Source organism: Polyodon spathula, chromosome 30 (genome assembly GCF_017654505.1).
Source record: "Polyodon spathula isolate WHYD16114869_AA chromosome 30, ASM1765450v1, whole genome shotgun sequence".
Lineage (NCBI taxonomy): Eukaryota > Metazoa > Chordata > Actinopteri > Acipenseriformes > Polyodontidae > Polyodon > Polyodon spathula.
The window spans coordinates 1330061-1349281 of record NC_054563.1 but is presented as its reverse complement, the minus strand read 5'-3'; the positions used below and the strand labels follow the sequence as shown (position 1 = coordinate 1349281).

At 40.8% G+C, this 19221-nt stretch overlaps 2 protein-coding genes across 3 annotated transcripts in view; both read left to right on the top strand.

The window, feature by feature from the left end:
- The window catches only part of flt3 (fms related receptor tyrosine kinase 3), a 29625-nt gene extending 14271 nt beyond the window's left edge, over window positions 1-15354 (top strand). Inside the window, exons 7-24 of one of the 2 annotated variants that reach the window (XM_041232902.1) lie at window positions 138-286; window positions 392-539; window positions 1710-1866; window positions 2333-2448; window positions 2552-2660; window positions 3777-3970; window positions 4901-5013; window positions 5400-5532; window positions 6296-6400; window positions 8229-8339; window positions 9216-9369; window positions 9468-9589; window positions 9681-9811; window positions 10294-10416; window positions 10890-11001; window positions 11328-11427; window positions 12159-12264; window positions 13328-15354. In XM_041232902.1, coding sequence (XP_041088836.1) covers window positions 138-286; window positions 392-539; window positions 1710-1866; window positions 2333-2448; window positions 2552-2660; window positions 3777-3970; window positions 4901-5013; window positions 5400-5532; window positions 6296-6400; window positions 8229-8339; window positions 9216-9369; window positions 9468-9589; window positions 9681-9811; window positions 10294-10416; window positions 10890-11001; window positions 11328-11427; window positions 12159-12264; window positions 13328-13486 — 2342 coding nt within the window. In that variant the 3' untranslated portion in view covers window positions 13487-15354. The remainder of the gene's footprint in view (window positions 1-137; window positions 287-391; window positions 540-1709; window positions 1867-2332; window positions 2449-2551; window positions 2661-3776; window positions 3971-4900; window positions 5014-5399; window positions 5533-6295; window positions 6401-8228; window positions 8340-9215; window positions 9370-9467; window positions 9590-9680; window positions 9812-10293; window positions 10417-10889; window positions 11002-11327; window positions 11428-12158; window positions 12265-13327) is intronic. The other variant, XM_041232903.1, reaches the window with a different exon arrangement.
- Window positions 15355-15893: 539 nt separating this feature from the next.
- Window positions 15894-19031, top strand: urad (ureidoimidazoline (2-oxo-4-hydroxy-4-carboxy-5-) decarboxylase). The gene is made up of 2 exons (XM_041232787.1): window positions 15894-16285; window positions 18326-19031. Exons 1-2 carry the CDS (start codon window positions 16111-16113, stop codon window positions 18676-18678), a joined length of 528 nt encoding a protein of 175 aa, XP_041088721.1. The 5' UTR covers window positions 15894-16110; the 3' UTR covers window positions 18679-19031.
- The last annotated feature ends 190 nt before the right edge of the window (window positions 19032-19221 follow it).

The window sequence follows — 19221 nt, the reverse complement described above, 5'->3', positions numbered from 1 at the left end:
GACAGATGCAGTTTCTCTAATAGAAAAGTTCCACAATCTGGGGGCATTAAGCTAAACGCACAGCCTCCTCTCCTTAATCCAGTTCAGTGTATTTTATTTAAATAGCCATCTTTTGTTTGCTTTTTTGTTTTTCTCAGAACTCACATCCTGGACAAACCCAGAGGTTGCTGATACAAGCGTAATTCTTAAAACTGGAGAAGCTTTTCTGTTACGATTTAAAGTTCCAAAGGCTGATGGGCCTGTGGAATTATCCTGGACCTCGGCTAATGACACCAAACAAAAATTGGTAAAAAAAAAAAAAAAAAAGCCTTTTGATAATACTGTTATTCCATGTGGCGGATCAAAGTGCTGCTGTTCAGTCTGATTGGGGGTTTCTTTATTCTTGAACTAGGTACCCTTTGAGAGTGAAAGTATACATATAAAAAAGGTTCTGTTTGAGATCATTTATGTGTTCCTTGATGCTGTGAAAAAAGAAGATACTGGCACTTATTCTTGCACTTCAAAGACCAGGACACAATCTGTACAACTTTCAGTTGTTGGTGAGTAAAAATTTTAAAATACGTTGCTAGTGGGTCTTATTTCAAGACACACATGTGTACTATATCTTACCTAAATGACATCATCAGGGAAGCCTATAATCATTTAATAATTCACATAACAATGGATTTCTATAATTGTGTGTGTAATGGCTCCCCTGGTAAAGGCATGACCGCGTGGTGTGCAGGGTGAGTCACACAGACAGGGGAGCACAGGTTCACATCCTCCCAGTGACAGGTTTCCAATCTCTCCTGGTAAAGGCATGACCGCGTGGTGTGCAGGGTGAGTCACACAGACAGGGGAGCACAGGTTCACATCCTCCCAGTGACAGGTTTCCAATCTCTCCTGGTAAAGGCATGACCGCGTGGTGTGCAGGGTGAGTCACACAGACAGGGGAGCACAGGTTCACATCCTCCCAGTGACAGGTTTCCAATCTCTCCTGGTAAAGGCATGAGTGCGTGGTGTGCAGGGTGAGTCACACAGACAGGGGAGCACAGGTTCACATCCTCCCAGTGACAGGTTTCCAATCTCTCCTGGTAAAGGCATGACCACGTGGTGTGCAGGGTGAGTCACACAGTCAGGAGAGCACAGGTTCACATCCTCCCAGTGACAGGTTTCCAATCTCTCCTGGTGATTCCTGTGGGTTAAGGAGGCAATTTGTTTGGGACTGTTTCTCATCACGCTACTGCAGCCCCCCCTGCAGGCCAGGCCCATGTGGACACCTGCCGTGCTGGTCTTTGCCCTCCAGGGGGCCGTGGCTTGTTGACATCCTCTGTGGAGCTCCTGGGGTAAAGAGATGATTGGCTAGGCGGTGGGATCGGAAGACGCCCACTGACCTTCAGTTCTCCTGGACTGTGGTGGGGAGTTCAGGAGAACCTGGACGTTCTAAATTGGGGAGGAAAAATATAATAATAATAATAATAATAATAATAATAATAATAATAATAATAATAATAATAATAATAAAGACCGCTACCATCTTGAATGCTGTACCACTCCTGGAAGTCGCAGTTGACACCTGGCATGTTACTTTGGTTATTTGGAGATTTTGTTGATCAGGGTTGTAGGATAAGACTGAAAAGAAACTCAACAAGGCGCGAGCCGAACCCTCCGTCTACTTTGCCAAAAGGAATACGGAATGTGATCACTGAAATGTTTGTTTGCTTGTCTAGAACAGGGATTTATCACTCTCACACACGAGGATGCAATCCGCCACATTGTTGAAGGGCAGACAGTGTGCTTCACAATGGAGCTGTTTGCATACCCCCCTGTCCGCTGCAGGTGGAGCTCTGCACAGGAGCCACATCCATGTGTGGCTAAAGGAAACAGGTACTACTCAACAGAATCACTTCTTTCTTGTGTTTTATATTCAGGAAGTGAGAACGAGGCTGGAGACAAGTGGCAATGCACTGAGGGGAAATAGCATAATTCGTGATCTGATTAGCTTTTACAATTGAAATCCCCTTTTTTGGGAAATTAGCCTCATTTTTGGAATCGATAGTCCAGTTTCTGTAAGTTCTCTGAATCTGTCTTGTCAAAGTCTATGTTGGGACACTTTTATTTCAAATAATAAAGAAATGAGACACCATAACAAACAGAGTACAACGTCCAGCAGCCACGACTTCCTGACTGATATAGATGTAGTTGCAGGGCAATAACAACAAAACTACAATAGCAACATCAGAATCACAATATTCCAATGCAGGGATGTACACTTAAATGCATGGCTTATGTTTTTTTTAATTGCCAGCTTTCTCTCAAATTAATTTTCAATATGATATTTTGCATATTTTAGCAGTTATACGAGGACCTATGAATTCTGTAACCATCATCAGACTCCAGGGAAATATAATTTCTACGCTGACAATAAGGACTCCCGTATGAACAGATCCATGCTGCTCTATAAGAAAGGTAGGGCAAAGAACAGATTGGTAAACATCATTGCTTGGTTTTTTAACCATAAAAACTTGGCTGCAGCTGACCCTGCTGTGTTTTGTTAACATGATTCCTGCAGAGAAACCTCACGTGAACCTGAAGCCTGAATTTGACGGAGAGGTGCAGTGTACTGGAGAAGGGTACCCTGCACCAGAGATCACCTGGTGGAAATGTGGATTCAGTGACAAGTAAGTCATGAAGAACAAGAGCGAGAACGAGAGCGAGAACAATGGGAATGACTGTCATCACTGCAGTTTTTAGGAAAACAAAAGTTGGATCAGACTGTAATGTTTTTAAAGTAGTATTTCACTAAGCATTTAACCACAAATAAAAAAGCCCTGTTTTATGTGGATCTTGATTTATTATCGTATTTCTTCAAAAAGTTGCATCATTTACAATACAAGCACGCATTGTAAAACACAGTACTGGAAACCTGACTGAAAATCATTGTAATATTAGAATAAAAGCACATACATACAATAATAAGATGACTATAAATCATAAAGCAAGTCTGTTTATACATAGAAAATATGTCTGATATTGAAATGTCCATTTACACAGAAGGTGTAAATGTTTCATCAATTAAATGCAGATTTACAGCCTGAGTGAACACAAAGCCATTTTTTCAGGAACAGTGCCTTGAAACCTGGTTCCAGGAAACCGAGAGGCCTAGTCTGAGGTAACTTTGCTGTATCAAACTCCAATTCTCCTCTGGTGTACCCTGAAGCCTAGTCCCCTGAAACCAAGTTCCAGACCATAAAATGGCATTGTGTTCCCTCAGCTTTATAGAGCTACTTAGTCCTGGTATGAAAGATATCAGATATATCAGTTAATGCATTCTTCTAATTCTTGTTTCACTTTATATATTATCTTTCTATTTCAGTCATCACTTCCTAGTGATTATTTAAAACTCGGAAGTGAAAAACACCCCTGTGGCTTCAACAGAGCTCTCAAACATGTCACCTCTCTGAGTACAGCTGTTACACCAGAGTATAACTGCTTACTTCTCCCCCTGCAATTGAACCGCTCGTAAAACACCTGCCCCAAGCAATAGGAAGACTAGGATTCCACCAGCTGGTCACAGACTTTGCATTTTTCTTTTTTGTATTGCCTGTCCTCTAGTGTTCATATATTGTATTACCAAATAATCCCCCACATATTTTTACTTCTTTTTTTATAAACAGTAGAGACTCATATGCTCTGTTAGATATTTTTTTTTATTATATTACATTGGTTACAAAATGTAGAGGCAGCATATGTGTCTAATTTGAACAGTTTTGTGTTCCTGCATTCTTTCTATTCAGTTGTAGCGCTGAATCTTCTTGGAAGAAACTCACCGAGAAACCCAGGGTTCAGGTATCGGAGGGGAGCAAATTCGGACACAAAGTAGAATTACACATTCTGAATATGATCCAAGTGAATGACGAATTTCATATTCGGTGCTGTGCGAACAATACTGAGGGCTGGAACTGTGATCAGAACCCCCTTAGACTGGCAGGTAAGTGTGCTTTCACTCATAACACAACCCATCAATCTACACCATCACTCACAACACAATCCATCAATCTACACCATCACTCACAACACAACCCATCAATCTACACCATCACTCACAACACAACCCATCAATATGCACCATCACTCACAACACAACCCATCAATCTACACCATCACTCACAACACAACCCATCAATCTACACCATCACTCACAACACAACCCATCAATATACACCATCACTCACAACACAACCCATCAATCTACACCATCACTCACAACATAACCCATCAATCTACACCATCACTCATACCACAACCCATCAATCTACACTGTCACTCATAACACAATCCATCAATCTACACTGTCACTCACAACACAACCCATTAATCTACACCATCACTCATAACACAACCCATCAATCTATTTGCCCTCATTCTGTAATGGCCTTACTGGTCACTAGGGGTGTAACGATTCATTGTGGATCACATGACACACAGCAGTGTTCAAAGTTCATATGCACAACATTATCAGTATCGAGTATCGATACATACCATACCGGGACCTCCATATCGTGATAGTATCGTATCGGAACCTGCATACCGTGAGACATATCGTATCAGGACCTACACATCATGATGCATATCGTAACAGGACCTGCATATCGTGATACACATTGTATCAGGACCTGCATATCGTGATATGTACAGTATCTTGACATTAGTGTATTGTTACACCCCTACTGGTGAAGCAAGAACTCTTCACACAGCTTTTAATACTTTATACCAGCTGCTACTGAACTTCTTACCTGTTTAATATGTTGTTATATGTGTGCTGGGGAACACAGCTGGCAAGCTAGCTGTTTTGTTTAGTTTAGATTTTGGTTGTTTGGTGGGTGCTATGGTTTATTCCCATGTCTCTCTGTGTTCACAGTGTCAGTTCCTAAGCCCCATGTGAGTGACCAGTCTTTGTACTATGCAGCCCTGGGGTTCTGTGTGCCGGCACTTGTGTTCATAGTGTGTTTAACGTACTACAACCACAAAAAGGTAAAGCTTTATTTTTTACTTGATTTTAAATAGTTGGGGTGTCCCAATACTCGTAACTGTCTTTAAGAAGTATTTATCTGCAGGTATTCAATAAATCTGTTCATTAACATGTTGATTTCAAAACAAAAAAAAGCTGTCCTTCCCTCACCTTTACAATTACATATCAATCCATGACTGTTGACATCTGTGTTTTAAAAGCTGATTGGAAGCAAATTTTCCTCTCAACCAGGGGCATGACATCTTACTGACATACCAAGGCTGTCAACTGACAATATCAGCACACCTCTATAAAGAGTCTAAACTCTTACTGTCAGTTTAAAATTTCTACTGATCATTTACCATTGTTTCCCCCTGTCTCTTTCCCTCTGTCTTCCGTTTATCTAAAGAAACCAAAATATGAGAGCCAGCTGAAAATGATCCAGCTGTTAGGATCCTCAGACAACGACTACATATACATTGATTTCAGTGAAGTTGAGTATGATCAGAAATGGGAGTTCCCCAGGGAAAACTTGGAAATCGGTAAGAAGATAGATCATTGGAAAAGATATAACATGAACCTCTAGTGATAGCTTGTCTATTGAAATTAAAAGGCTCTATGCAGCCCTGTGCCCACGATGCAAGGAGATTCCGGGTGCACTGATAGGCTGCATCCGTCATGCATGCCCAACTGCATCCAATCATACCAGAGCTGGCTGTAAACAACACAAGCAGATTGTGCAATCAATCAGCTTTTAGAAATGGAAATCGCAAGCCTACGGGATGAGCCTAACTTAGCATATTCATCGCAGGCCTGTGCAGCTCTAACACCTGGTTCGCTTGAGCATGAGCTGCGCAGATCTGTTCAGAATGTGCTCTGCATGAACGCAGTCGGTATGTCCGGCTGTGTTCATGGCTAGCAGAGTACCCTCGTTTAAAAGTGAAAATCCTGTGTCTCATACAGTGTCAGTTGGATTGAGTGAGGATGGTTCTGCACAATTAAGCTACGCTACACATGATACTTTACATCATCACCCAGGCTGACTGTGGGGAAGTGAAGCAGGGAAGCATATCAACGCTGCACGAGCTTCTGTGCAAAATGCTTCACCTATGGACTTCAGTGCACAGCGCAACGCTAATATGTTCTCCCCCCAGCATTCTCTTCTGTGGCAATTGCTTTTATAAGAAAGACAAATAATATACAACTGCTACTACTACTAATAAGCATGTGGTGTGACTGAGTGTGCACAAAATCATGCAAAAGCTCCCCTTGTGATATAAAGTGACCCTGTTCTGTGCTGCTCAGGTAAAGAGCTTGGCTCCGGAGCCTTTGGGAAAGTGGTGGAGGCTACAGCCTATGGGATCAGCAAGCCAGGCGCCTCGGTGCAAGTGGCTGTCAAAATGCTCAAAGGTAAATGAACACTTTAGATACACATGTGTAATGCACAGGCTTTTAAAAGCAGATACACTTCTTTACAATCTCAATGGTAGCCTTAACTTACATTCAAAAGTTGCCTGTTCCCCACAAGGTCTGCTTTAGATTCTCCTGCTTTCAGTGCCTCTTCAGTGAAGGAGACTGTGAGAAAACTCAATGAGCGCAGCAGCACAGATTTCAGATCCCAAAGAGAAACACGTACAATTCATTACAGTTTGATAACTGTGCCTCCTGCCTTTGTATACCTGACCTGTCATCATTTTATAATGCTGCCATTAAACTTTAATAACAGTAAGTTCAGTCTTGCGTTTGTACTCCATGTCCTGTTCCAGCTGTGTTAGATGTGCTTTCCCATTCACAGTGTGCTCTTGGGTCCCTATCTTCAGAAGTCTAGTTGTGATGCAGCCTGGTACATGCATTGTGTGGCGCACACAGTGCTCACAAGCTTAGCAGAATCAACGTGTCCTTTGCTTGGCTTCAATCTTTTTTAAATGTTGTGAACTTGTTTTGTGTGTTGAAGCCAATCAATAACATGGCTGTGTTGTTTGTCTACAGTCTTCTGCAGATCCAAGTCAGCCCTTTTTTCAATGTGTTACCTCCTGCTCTATGTGCTACACAACATGGATACATTTCAGACGGGTATTTATAACCAAATGCATGAGTTGTCATATGTGTCTACAGAGTGCAGATTTATTAGCACACCCCTTTGATTCCGTTATTTGGAGTTGTTGTGCATATGAAATCTAATCACTGCAACTGAAAATCTGGGAAAGTTATCAGAATAGGGAAATTACTGATGGTCAAACTTGCAATTAATTTAAAATAGTAAGAGATAAGTAACACAGACACAAATGGTAAAATGCAGGAGACTTTTCAGAAGTTGTTTAAGATGCCTAATTAAAGCACAAAGTGGTCTAACATTTTCACACGAGTGCCTACTGTTTCTATATCACTGTTTACTAAACGAAAATGTAAATCCCCCCCCAGAGGTTTTCATGGTATATAAAGGATATAAATGACAGTTTCTGAGGTGTTCTGATACATTTGCACACTACTGTATATGTACTGTGATCTTAGCTATTTGTGCATGATTCAAATTCCTTTTTCCCTTCACTTTAAGTCCAATTCCATCAGCTTTAAACACACCATGCAGCTTATCCCTTACAATAATTTGCTATGGTAAAAGCAAAGTGTAATAAAGCACAGTGAAAGCATGATACAGCAAAAGGTAAGCATTGTAAAGCCCAGAGAGGTATGGTACAGCATATTGACAAAACATGGCAAACTGTAAATCCGTGGGGAAAGCTGGGAAAACTGCAAAATAACAAGCAAATCTACATGGTTAACTTTTTAGAATGCATGTACGGTATAGGTTGAAACTGAATTAAGATGCTATGCTTTTAAAGTAGCAAGCTAAGTGTATTCTGTATTAGAAATGATTTATTGGGGGTTTTGTCTAGTGAGCTGCAGGCACTGCGTTCTCAGGGACAGGCTGAATTTAATGGTGTAACGCTTGCTTACAAAGATGAAAATGAGCACCGTCCTCAAGCTGGATTTCTCTAGCTCATTCACAGACCGCAGCACACTGCTTTCACTGCCTGCGTTGAACACAGAGCAGTCCCAAAACCACATGGAATTCCCCTGGCCTGGAAACTCTGCATTCTGTTCTGTGTTCTGCTTGCATGTGATCCTGATACGGGCTTGATAACCACAGTCTTGCCCCGTTTCCACTGAACTGACACACAGACCCACACAGAACGCTGACTTTTGGGCTAACGCTGGTTTGTTTTTCACTCTGGCGCAGAGAAATTCCAGCCTTCAGAAAAGGAAGCTTTGATGTCTGAGTTGAAGATGATGACGCATATCGGGGCCCATGAAAACATTGTGAACCTGCTGGGGGCGTGCACTGTGGCGGGTAAGAAGGACCTTTATACAGGGGCCCGTCATGCCCTGCGCCTGGCAGGCTCCCAGTTCAACTGTGGAGTACATCTGAGAGGAAGCGAAATCAAGAGATGATTTAACCCTAGCCCCTTTTTGGAAATTTGGCCCATTATTGTCAGAGCAGTTGGACTGTATTTTCAAAGCATTTACTCCAGGCTTTATTAACTCTTATCTTTGAAAGGAGAAAAAAAAAGCGGCTGATTTTTCAAAACTAGAACCGAACAACCTAAGCGTTGCTATTCATACTCTTACAAGAATTACAAAGCTGTTTTCTTCTCAGTTTTTGTACCATTTACAGGGAATTTTTTCTTTTAAAATAACAGGAGTTCATTAAAGACAGGAGTGAACACTTTGAAAATCTGACCTGTAATGTCATGATCAGCTATGTTACACCACTGATCGCTTGTATGTCCGATCACATTCCTGGAGGGTCATTCCACTCCAGGTTTAACGGGTTAAATGAGATAATGAACGACTTCAGGCTCTGGATGGAGGTTCAATTAAACAATTTAGAACAGGGTTGGAACAAAGACCAGGACTGGAAGAGCCAACTTTGAACACTCCTGGTGTAGCTCATGTATGAGTAGTTTAGAAAGAAATACATGTTATTTTCGTTATTAATAATGAGACTGTGTAGTTAGAGGCTAACTTGATTGAGAATGAGGCATTCTCATCCTATACTGCCAAACTGGCCATAAAGTGTCTGTGGCTTACTGTGTGAGGAAAATAAAACAGCCACATTTAAATCATACACTCTTGACGTAACAAACTCTTTATTGGAGTTGATTTTCTTCTCAGTAAGCTGCTGTAGAAGTGCTCAGTGTGTTTTGCTGTTCTGGTTCCGTTGCAGGTCCAGTGTACTTGATCTTTCAGTACTGTCCATACGGTGACCTTCTCAATTACCTGAGGATCAACAGGGAACAATTTCACAAGACGCTGACAGACGTCTTCACTCAGAATCATTTCAGCTTGTATCACAATTTTCAGCCGGACCACACTGTCAGGTACAGCTGCCAGATTCACATGATCAGTACTTTTTTTCTTTATGCCCGCACTCTCTTTCCAAACAAACCACATGTTCTCTTTTCCCCCAAAACTCCAGGTATGGAAGTGATTCACAAAACGGATCGTACATCCCCATGCACAGGATTAGAGACACTGCAGCTACCGAAGAGTCTGATATACTCCTCAGTGCCGGTGACCCTGCACTCTGCGCTTGCCATGGTGAGAGCTGCTTGCTTATTCGATTGCTACTGGTTTAAAAGTTCTTAGAAGCAGAGGTATCAGCCCCCCACTCTGCCCCTTTTTCTTGCAGAGGAGTGTGACTCCAACTATCAAAACACCAGGAAGAATCGGGATGAGGAATTGCATGTGCTTACCTTCGAAGACCTCCTGAGCTTCTCCTATCAAGTCGCTAAAGGGATGGAGTTCCTGACCAAAAGAAACGTAAGTCATCATATTTCAATATGAGCACCTCCTGGTCCAGGGATCAAATGAACCAATGTGCTAGAGGCTGGGGGTTCTAGAGTCCCCAAGTGGCTCCCCTGGTAAAAGAATGGCCGCGGGGTGTGCAGGGCGAGTCGTACAGTCAGGGGAGCGCATTTTTGCTGGTTGTGCAAAGCTGCCAGTCTTTGCTGGGGATTCAGGAAGGAGCTTTGCATTGGCCTTGGCACTACCACAGGTCAGGGAGGCAAACCTGGCAGGGAATGTTTCCCCTCATCGCGCTGCCAGCCAGGCATCTAGTGAGCTGAGTGGACCCCTGCAGGGCTGGCCTTTGTCTTCCAGAGGCTGGGGGTTCAGTGGAGTATCAATGCTGCACTTCCATGGGGATGGATGCATCCATATGCATGTTATCCAGTGCTTTAAACCCTACAGCTTTTATTTAACACTTTCAGTGATGGGGGGCCTGTTTCCATTGTGTTTTTCAGTGTATTCACAGAGATCTCGCAGCAAGAAACGTCCTGGTGACCCACGAGAAGGTGGTGAAGATTGGAGACTTTGGATTAGCTAGAGACATCATGAATGACTCCAATTACATTGTCAAGGGCAACGTAAGTTTGTATAGATGTTATTGACAGTAAATATTGTTGAACTTTTGTCAAGTCTCTAGCGTTAAGAAGGCATTAGCCAAAACGCTAGTTTACTTAACTCTATATTTTTATATTTTTATATTTTCATATGTTTATATTTTTATATTTTCTCTCCACCTCAAAACTAACTGGCTGCCATCTTGTTTGCATTCCCATGTTTTTTTTTTGTTTTGCTTCCTGATCTTGAGAAATCATGTGATATTGTGACCTTTCAACTCTCCTGACTCCACCTGCTTCTGTACTATACTATAAAAAAATGTAACCATGTAAATTGTTATATAACTTTTTAAACAGAGGCACATATAGCTATGTGTCCTTTATTACCTTGCCTCACAACGACAGCCTCAAGCCAACATATGAAGCGCTGCTGTTTTCTTAAGGTGGTAGTCTGTTGATTCCCTGATGTTAAGTAGTGCCCTGTTTCTGACACGCAGGCTCGGCTCCCTGTTAAGTGGATGTCTCCTGAAAGCTTGTTTGAAGGCGTGTACACTGTTCAGAGCGATGTCTGGTCTTATGGAATACTGCTGTGGGAAATATTCTCCCTTGGTAAACTATTATGTTTGTGGTTTTTAACAATGAACCGTAAAGTTTGAAATCTTTAAATGGTAAATGACAGCATTCATTTTGACATAAAGTCTCATCATTTACAGTATCCTTATGCATTTTAAACCACAGTAATGAAATACTGAATGTGAAAATGACTGTACATTTTTAAATAAATACAATAGCAAAATGTAAATATGACTTAATAAATAGTAAATCGATGGACTTGTGTCACAGGTTTGAACCCTGATTCTGTTCAATTCAGGGTTTCATCCTTAATAACAATGAATCCCTGTGGTGTTCTAACCCTAACTCCGATTCCCATCCAGGTGTTAATCCGTACCCTGGGATTCAGGTAGATCAAAGCTTCTACAAGCTCATTCAGAATGGATTTAAAATGGAGCAGCCGTATTATTCCACAGAGAGCATGTAAGTCACCCCACAGTCCAGCTTCCCATTGCTTCTCTCTCTGGCCGCAGATAAGACTCCTGCATACTGGAACTTACTGTAAAGAGATGTTTCACTTCTTGCCTGTTCAATATCCTGTTATAAATCACGTCCCCATTGGAACCTGTTAGCAGCAATTACAGAGCACTTGCAATGTCACTGAGAGTGTAGATCTGTTAGCAACAACTACAGATCACTTGTATTGTCACTGAGAGTGTAGATCTAGTAGCAGCAATTACAGAGCACTTGCAATGTCACTGAGAGTGTAGATCTCGGTCTCAGAATGTCAATGACAAAGATTTCTAAACATTTACACCACATCTGCTTAACAGATTAAGCACGTCGACATCAGCTTTTTGTCTGTTTGTTATTTAATGTATTTCTAAGTGTGCGGTGGTTGCTTCTAATCAGTTTGAGAGTGTATTTCCTCTTGTACTCTTTGTATGACAGACTGACTCGCTTTGCTCTTGGGCCTGACTCTTAATAAACTGACATCGTGTACATGTGCTGTCATTCGACAGTGCTGTTTCTACTGAGGTCATTATTAACCAGGGCCACAACTACATACAACTAAACTGCCCTCCTGATCCTGAGTCATCAAGTCAAGATGTTGCTATGCAGAAAGTGGCTACAGCTGGTCCATTCGATGTATCCTGCTGTTTTAATATGATATTCCCTTCACTAATCATGCCAGTGTGCTCCTCTATCATCAGCTACCAGGTGATGCAGTCTTGCTGGACCCTGGACGCTAGGAAGAGACCTGCTTTCTCCCAGATTGTTTCCTTCATGGAGAGTCAGCTGTTTGATGCAGAAGTAGCGGTAGGTGCATCAGAACTCTCTCTGCATCTCTTCTGTACTGATTCATGAAAATGAAATCTCTCTGCATTTCTTCTGTACTGATTCATGAAAATGAAATCTCTCTGCATCTCTTCTGTACTGATTCATGAAAATGAAATCTCTTTGCATCTCTTCTGTACTGATTCATGAAAATTAAATCTCTCTGCATCTCTTCTTTACTGATTCATGGAAAGGAAATCTCTCTGCATCTCTTCTGTACTGATTCATGGAAATGAAATCTCTCTGCATCTCTTCTGTACTGATTCATGGAAATGAAATCTCTCTGCATCTCTTCTGTACTGATTCATGGAAATGAAATCTCTCTGCATCTCTTCTGTACTGATTCATGAAAATTAAATCTCTCTGCATCTCTTCTGTACTGATTCATGGAAATGAAATCTCTCTGCATCTCTTCTGTACTGATTCATGGAAATGAAATCTCTCTGCATCTCTTCTGTACTGATTCATGGAAATGAAATCTCTCTGCATCTCTTCTGTACTGATTCAAGAAAATGAAATCTCTCTGCATCTCTTCTGTACTGATTCATGAAAATGAAATCTCTCTGCATCTCTTCTGTACTGATTCATGAAAACGCATAATGTAACAGGACGGAGGCAGGGCGCGCCCCGTGACTGCAAGCGAGTGTCTTAACCACAATGCAAAAGAGCCGGGCTCGTCTGCATCCGTGGTTTTAGAGCTTTTAGCCTCCTCACACCTCACCGACAGGGGACAGGACAGATTCTATAATGGCAGTGTATCACACAACTCTGCCCATTCCAAAAAGAACAGATGCATCTAGAAGCATAGGTAGAGTTAATGTCTCTAACAGAGATGTAAGGTAACAGTGTACATCTAATAAACTAATACGTTAATATGTTGTATGTCTCTTATTATATATAATTAAAAAGACAAATTGAAATAAGGTCTGTAGTAGAACAGGACTGTGAGATCAGACCCCTTACAGTATATATTACCAACATAAAACTATTGAGTGCAGTTCTCTTTATCAGCTCATTGGCTGAGATCCCTTTTTATTCTCTTCAGCTTTATCAAACCCCTCCAAGGAAAGACAAACTCAGCTCCAGCTGTGATTACAAGAACGTAACGGCCATCTGCAGCACAGAGGAGGAAGCCATGTCCGACACAGCACTGCAGACCAAAGGGACTGGCGAGACAGTGACAGAGCTGGGGGAGAGCGAATGAAGAGTCTGCTCCTTTCAGGGAGCCTCCACATCCACTCTCAGCTCTAGGGAAGCCAGCTCCTCATAACAGAAGGGGACCCCCTCTGGGACAAATCCTACTTTCCCAAATCAATCCTTCTCACAATCATCACAGAAATGATCCAGCCTCGTGACATTCACAACTATTTCAAAGCTTAGATTATAAAAAAAAAAAGAATAACGAAAGAATTAACAAGAGAGGGATGAAAAGATTAATGCCATGTTAAGGGTGGAATCCATTTCACATGCTTAGAGACCATATGACACATATATGTCAGAATTTTAAACATACCAGTAAATATGATATAGTAATTTACAGTCAAATTGTGTTAGCTTAAAATGTGACATTATTTCTTTTTAGTTGTGTTTTAAACACAAAAAGTTGATGTTTGCTGCAGCCCTAACCCAATTTTCTTTTGGCATAAGGTAAACGGAAGTAGATTCAGTGGTTCCTGGATAAATCAAAATGATGGCACAGCAACAGTCATTCTGTGTACAGCTATGGCGGTGCTATAAACTTTGATTTAATTCAGCTAGAAACAGTGTATTCAAACAGCATTGACATTCATCTACAGCAGTAATGCATGCAGTTAAAAAAAAACAGACTGCTAAGTTTTTGTTCAGTTTACAGATATTGCATGTCATTTAATAATAAGTTTGATTTATTACATACTGCCAGCTATAAGCTATTTGCTTAAATGTAAAAGCATTGAAAAAAACTTTTTTCACTTTGGCAGATGCACTATAGCATTGTACGGTTTTTTAAGCCTGTAATACCCAGCATTTCTGAACAGATGAAAAGCTACTGCATGTATGTAACTAAATTCCATTTCTTGTATGAAATTCCTGTCCAGCAACACACAATGTTCTGCATGTGAATAATTGTGGCTTGTGAGGCTGGATCCCACAATAATAACATGGAGGGATGGCTAAGCATTGCATCACATGTGATACAGAAATGGACATCATGGGGTTAAAGTCATGACAAACGTAACAGAAAGTATGGCTCTCCAAGCATTGCAGACATACAGGAAAAGAAAACAGCTGTAACATTGAATTGCTACTTTTAATTTTATTTCATAACATTATTATTATGTAATTGTTTTCATGCAATAGTAACAGTCCCCATTAACATAGCCAGCTTGTACTAAATATTACAGTTATATCATTTGTTTTTTAAAAAAAATGCATTTTGTAAGTTATTTGCTTTACACATTTCAACTATTTTAAATGTTGTATTAAAAAACATTAGGCTGCCATTAGAACAAGCATGTCAGTGATATTCATGGAATCTAGACGCGTCAGTCACATGAACCTTCGACATACAGAATGGCCTGCTCATTGCAATTGGGGAAGCTGTTCTCATGACATATTTCAAAATGTAAGCCTGATATACAGACAGCCCCCGAGGACCTCCAGATTATAATGGACTACAAAACTTCTTCTAAAGAATGTCCTCACAAGTTCCATCACAATTTCATAAGCAGTTCTCCGGATTATATGCAAAACTCCAAAATAATGTACAGAAAGACAGACGAACAGCCTCCAAATACCCTCGTGATACGGTATTCAACTTGTGCTAAACAAGGTCCTTGTAAAGTTACAAACGCCCAGGCATAGGAGGACATCCCTCAAACCATTGCATTAGAGAAAGAGTTACACGCTTGGGTTACAATTATAGAAGCCCCTTTACGTGAGTGGGCTGCGTTTTGAAATCAACTGGAAATGGAGTTGTGTTGCCCTTTATATATATTAACGTGTCAATAAAAAAATAAGCATTCTCGTGCATGTGTTTGAATGGATCCTTTCTGACGGGGTGGGGCGTTAATTTAATAACAGCCATGGGGCCATTGTGACCCTTTTAAAACACTTATAGAGTCCTGCAATCCACGAGACTGTAATAAATCCACTGCTCTGTTTGTCTTTAGTGTGTAGTCTTGTATGAGATTACTGTGCATTGTATTGGAAGGAACATAGGCGCACTCTCTTGCAGCTCTGGGCAGAAGTTTCTGCATCACGCTACAGAATTAATTGATTTTATACAGTCGAATTAAACCTGCTGAATAATGTTACATTAACATTGAATTGCATACCACTTTGTGGTTTTCCATATGCTTAACAAAAAACTGACAACAAATTACAAAATGTGACATTTCCAAATCTAACTAGGTGAGGCAAATCTTATGGCCACAGCTCTAGAAGGACCCCTCAATGCATTCTTGCCCGTGAATTTAATTTGAAAGTGATGCAGAAGGGGTCCTACTCGCAACACAAGTTTTGGTGAAAATCATTCAAGGAATTATTTCTGAAGATGCTGACTTGAATAATGGTGTTTTAATAACGACACTGTCAGATGCATAAACACGCAAGAGAACACCTTTCTGGGGTTAAAGGCAGCGTGAAGAGCCAGCCTCCTGCTAATCACGATTGAAATACTAAACTGTAAACTCTGCCTGGAATCCGCTTTGTTTACTTACGAGTTCAGAGCAAGGACCTGGGGGTCTGTTTGAAAAACCAGCCGCTGAACCTTTCTGTTTTTCTGTACTTCGTCCTCACTGTCATCAGCGGCAGCTGGTGGCATTGTATCTGCTGGGTAAAGTCAGCGGCATGGATCTGAAGACAGTGAATTCTATGACTTGTGAAGAGTTTGTGAGTGTTTTTGGGAATGTTGTTGAGAGATGTCCGCTGATTGCCGCTGCGCTGTGGTCCCGGAGACCCTTCTCAAGCACTCTTGAGCTGGAAAATGGATTCAATGAATTTATTGATAGCCTGTCGATCGAAGGTAAGATTTTTTATTACATACAAATACACCATAGCTTATTTCCAGGTTGTTTTGTGCCTTTGAAATATCGGCTGCAAAACCCTAAAGAATTCAAATCCCGCAGGAATGTCACTTGAATATCTTCTGCTCGTCTTGCCTGAGTTGTGATGTAATTCACTGCCCCGCTCACCCCTACTGGTAATACACTCCACACGAATTAACACGGCTGAATTCAAAATGAATGATTTCAGAAGTGCACACGATATTCCGGTGTTATTCCTGTGAGTTTCAGACGGAATGATTGAAGAATGCGTGGCTTCTTTTTGGGGGAACATTCGTTTGGTGTTTGTTTGAAGTTGTTTTGTGATTACACGTTTGGTTTAAATGTAAGGTTCTGATTCCTTGCTTCACTGTAAGTGTGTTGTGAAGCTACTCAATCATTGCACAATTCAAAGTTAACTTTCAAAAGAATGTAGCTTAAACTATTTCTGTAGGCGTAATTCGTGAAGAGGCATGATCACGACCACACCCCAACTTCAACCTGTCTCCTGTAACCACTGTGGTACGGTGGATATGTGGAAAAGGTTTACGTTTGTAAATAGTTACTGATTCAGGTAGCTGGTAGCACACGAAAACATACACACCAGCTCTGAATCTAATATTTATGGTTTGTAAAGATGATTTCAAAACTATAGGCTGCGCGCATCTGATATATACTTTTTTTTTTAAAGCATGTGCGACAAATAGGTTTTTGATTCAGAATTAACTACACAGCACGTTCTGCAGATGACATTCAAAAGCAACTGTTTTACTTGTTTAGTTTGAATGACTGTCTGTGTTATAAAGACGTTTTTTTTTTTCTATCTGCAGCTTCATTTATTTGAAATGTAGCCAAACTGGAACGATAGCATTGTTTTCTGTACAATTGAGCGTTTTTTCTGCTTTGATTCAAAGACGGGATGATTAGCCTTCATATCTAACATTTGTGTTGCTTTTTTATGGATCGGGTCATAAATAAACAGCGTTCTGCCTTAGATTTCCTCCTGCGTTTCCACAGCATTGAATATTGACATTACTTTTTAAAAGCAATACACTGTGTGCAAGCCTAGATCGTCACAATGCACATTACTGTAAAGCGTCACCGAAAAGCTCCGACAGTCCAGTGGTTGCACTTGCGTGTATGTAACGCTAGATGTCAGTGTTGTATAACTCAAATCGTTTTGCCGCTTGGTATTTCTTGTGTGTTTCAGTTTCGCAATCCAAACTCTCCAAAGCATTAACTCTCAAAGTACACCCGATCTGATTAAGATCAGTCGATTCAATTGGACATTATCAAACAAAAAATAATCCCATAGGAATGGGCCAGTAGGTACATACTAGCCTCCCAACAGGTAGAGTCGGTCCGGATCAAGGGCTTTACTGTAATGGACGTCGGATGTAACAGCCGCTAGAGGGAGCTAAAAAGAGGTGTTGAAATAATAGCAAAAATGACTTTGATAGTAACAGAATTAGGGTTAGGGGTTGAGATTAGGTGATCCTTTTAGAGTGGTTCTAGAACACAAAAAAACAGAAATCTACCAAATAATTATACGAGTCAATGAATAGGTTTGATATGTTTGATGACATGTTTGTGCAAGTTGTAAAATGTAAACAGTGTGCAGAAATGTGCCTCACATCCCTGTGTGTGCATGCTTAATATCTGAAATAGGGTTTGACCCTGCTTTTTAAACAATATGTAATTACTGACCAATGATTATAGATAGATAGATAGATAGATAGATCATATTATTACATTATTACGTTAGGTTTATTTCAGTTGAGTTGTTTAATGTTTAAAATAGTATGACAATATATACATTTTAATATACAAAACACATATAAAGAGTTGAATACATTTCATAGAGTTGAATACATGAAATAAACACTAGATGATGTGTTTAAAACTTGTTGCACACGATCTGCGTTTCATTCTTAAACAGTTTCAATATTTTGTAGTGATGTATTTCACTTTGTTGACATAATTCGACCCATATGCATGTCTATATGACGTCACTCCCACAGGTAAAGAGGGCATATTGAGGTGTCACCCGGATTTAGCAGGAAGGGAGCTGCTTGCGGGCACACTCACAGTGGAGTCCCGAGGAGAGCAAGGCGGGGCCGGGCTGACCTCGCTGAGTTCTGCGGACGCGCTCCGGATGAACCAGCTCAACTCGCAGTACAAGGAAAAGTTCGGGTTCCCCTTTGTCATCTGTGCCAGGATGTGTGACAAGGACAGGATCATCCAGCAACTGGAAAGCAGGGTCCGGAACCAGCAGCTGCAGGAGCTGCACTGCGGCATCGAAGAGGTTAAAAGCATCTGCCGCCTCAGACTGCAGGACATTTATACCAGAGCTGCGAAATCTACCAAACTGTAAAAAAATAAAAAACTAATGTAGGCCCAAGGCCAATAACAATTCATTCGTGAACGCTTCCGTCAGAGCAGGAGGTTCAGGTGGAAAGTGTGCTTTTAAGACGTGTTACAAATAAACTGCATTAAAACGTCACGGCTTTCAAATGTTTATAACGTATGAAATGTGTTTCCGGCTTTAAGAGTGCGTGTGCGTGTGCGTGTGTTTAAAATAATGGAGCTAATTGAAAGCAGAATGAACAGTTTAAACAGATGTACAAAAGCAGATCACCGCTTGAAACATAAATATGTCATGATGATTCGGTGCACTGTTCAGTATTTGAGTTTAAATACGTTTATTATATATATAGTTTATTATGATTCTCTTTGTTATTTTTCAAGGGTTATGTGACTTTTATGTGAAGTAGAAATAATAAAGCAATCATATTGGATTTCATTGCCTCATAAAACTAGGGTCAAGTTTGAAAACGTTCTTTGTGGATAAGGCCTGGGCTTTACAACTTATTCCACACTTAGTTATTTTACATTTTAACTGGATAAAACACCAAGT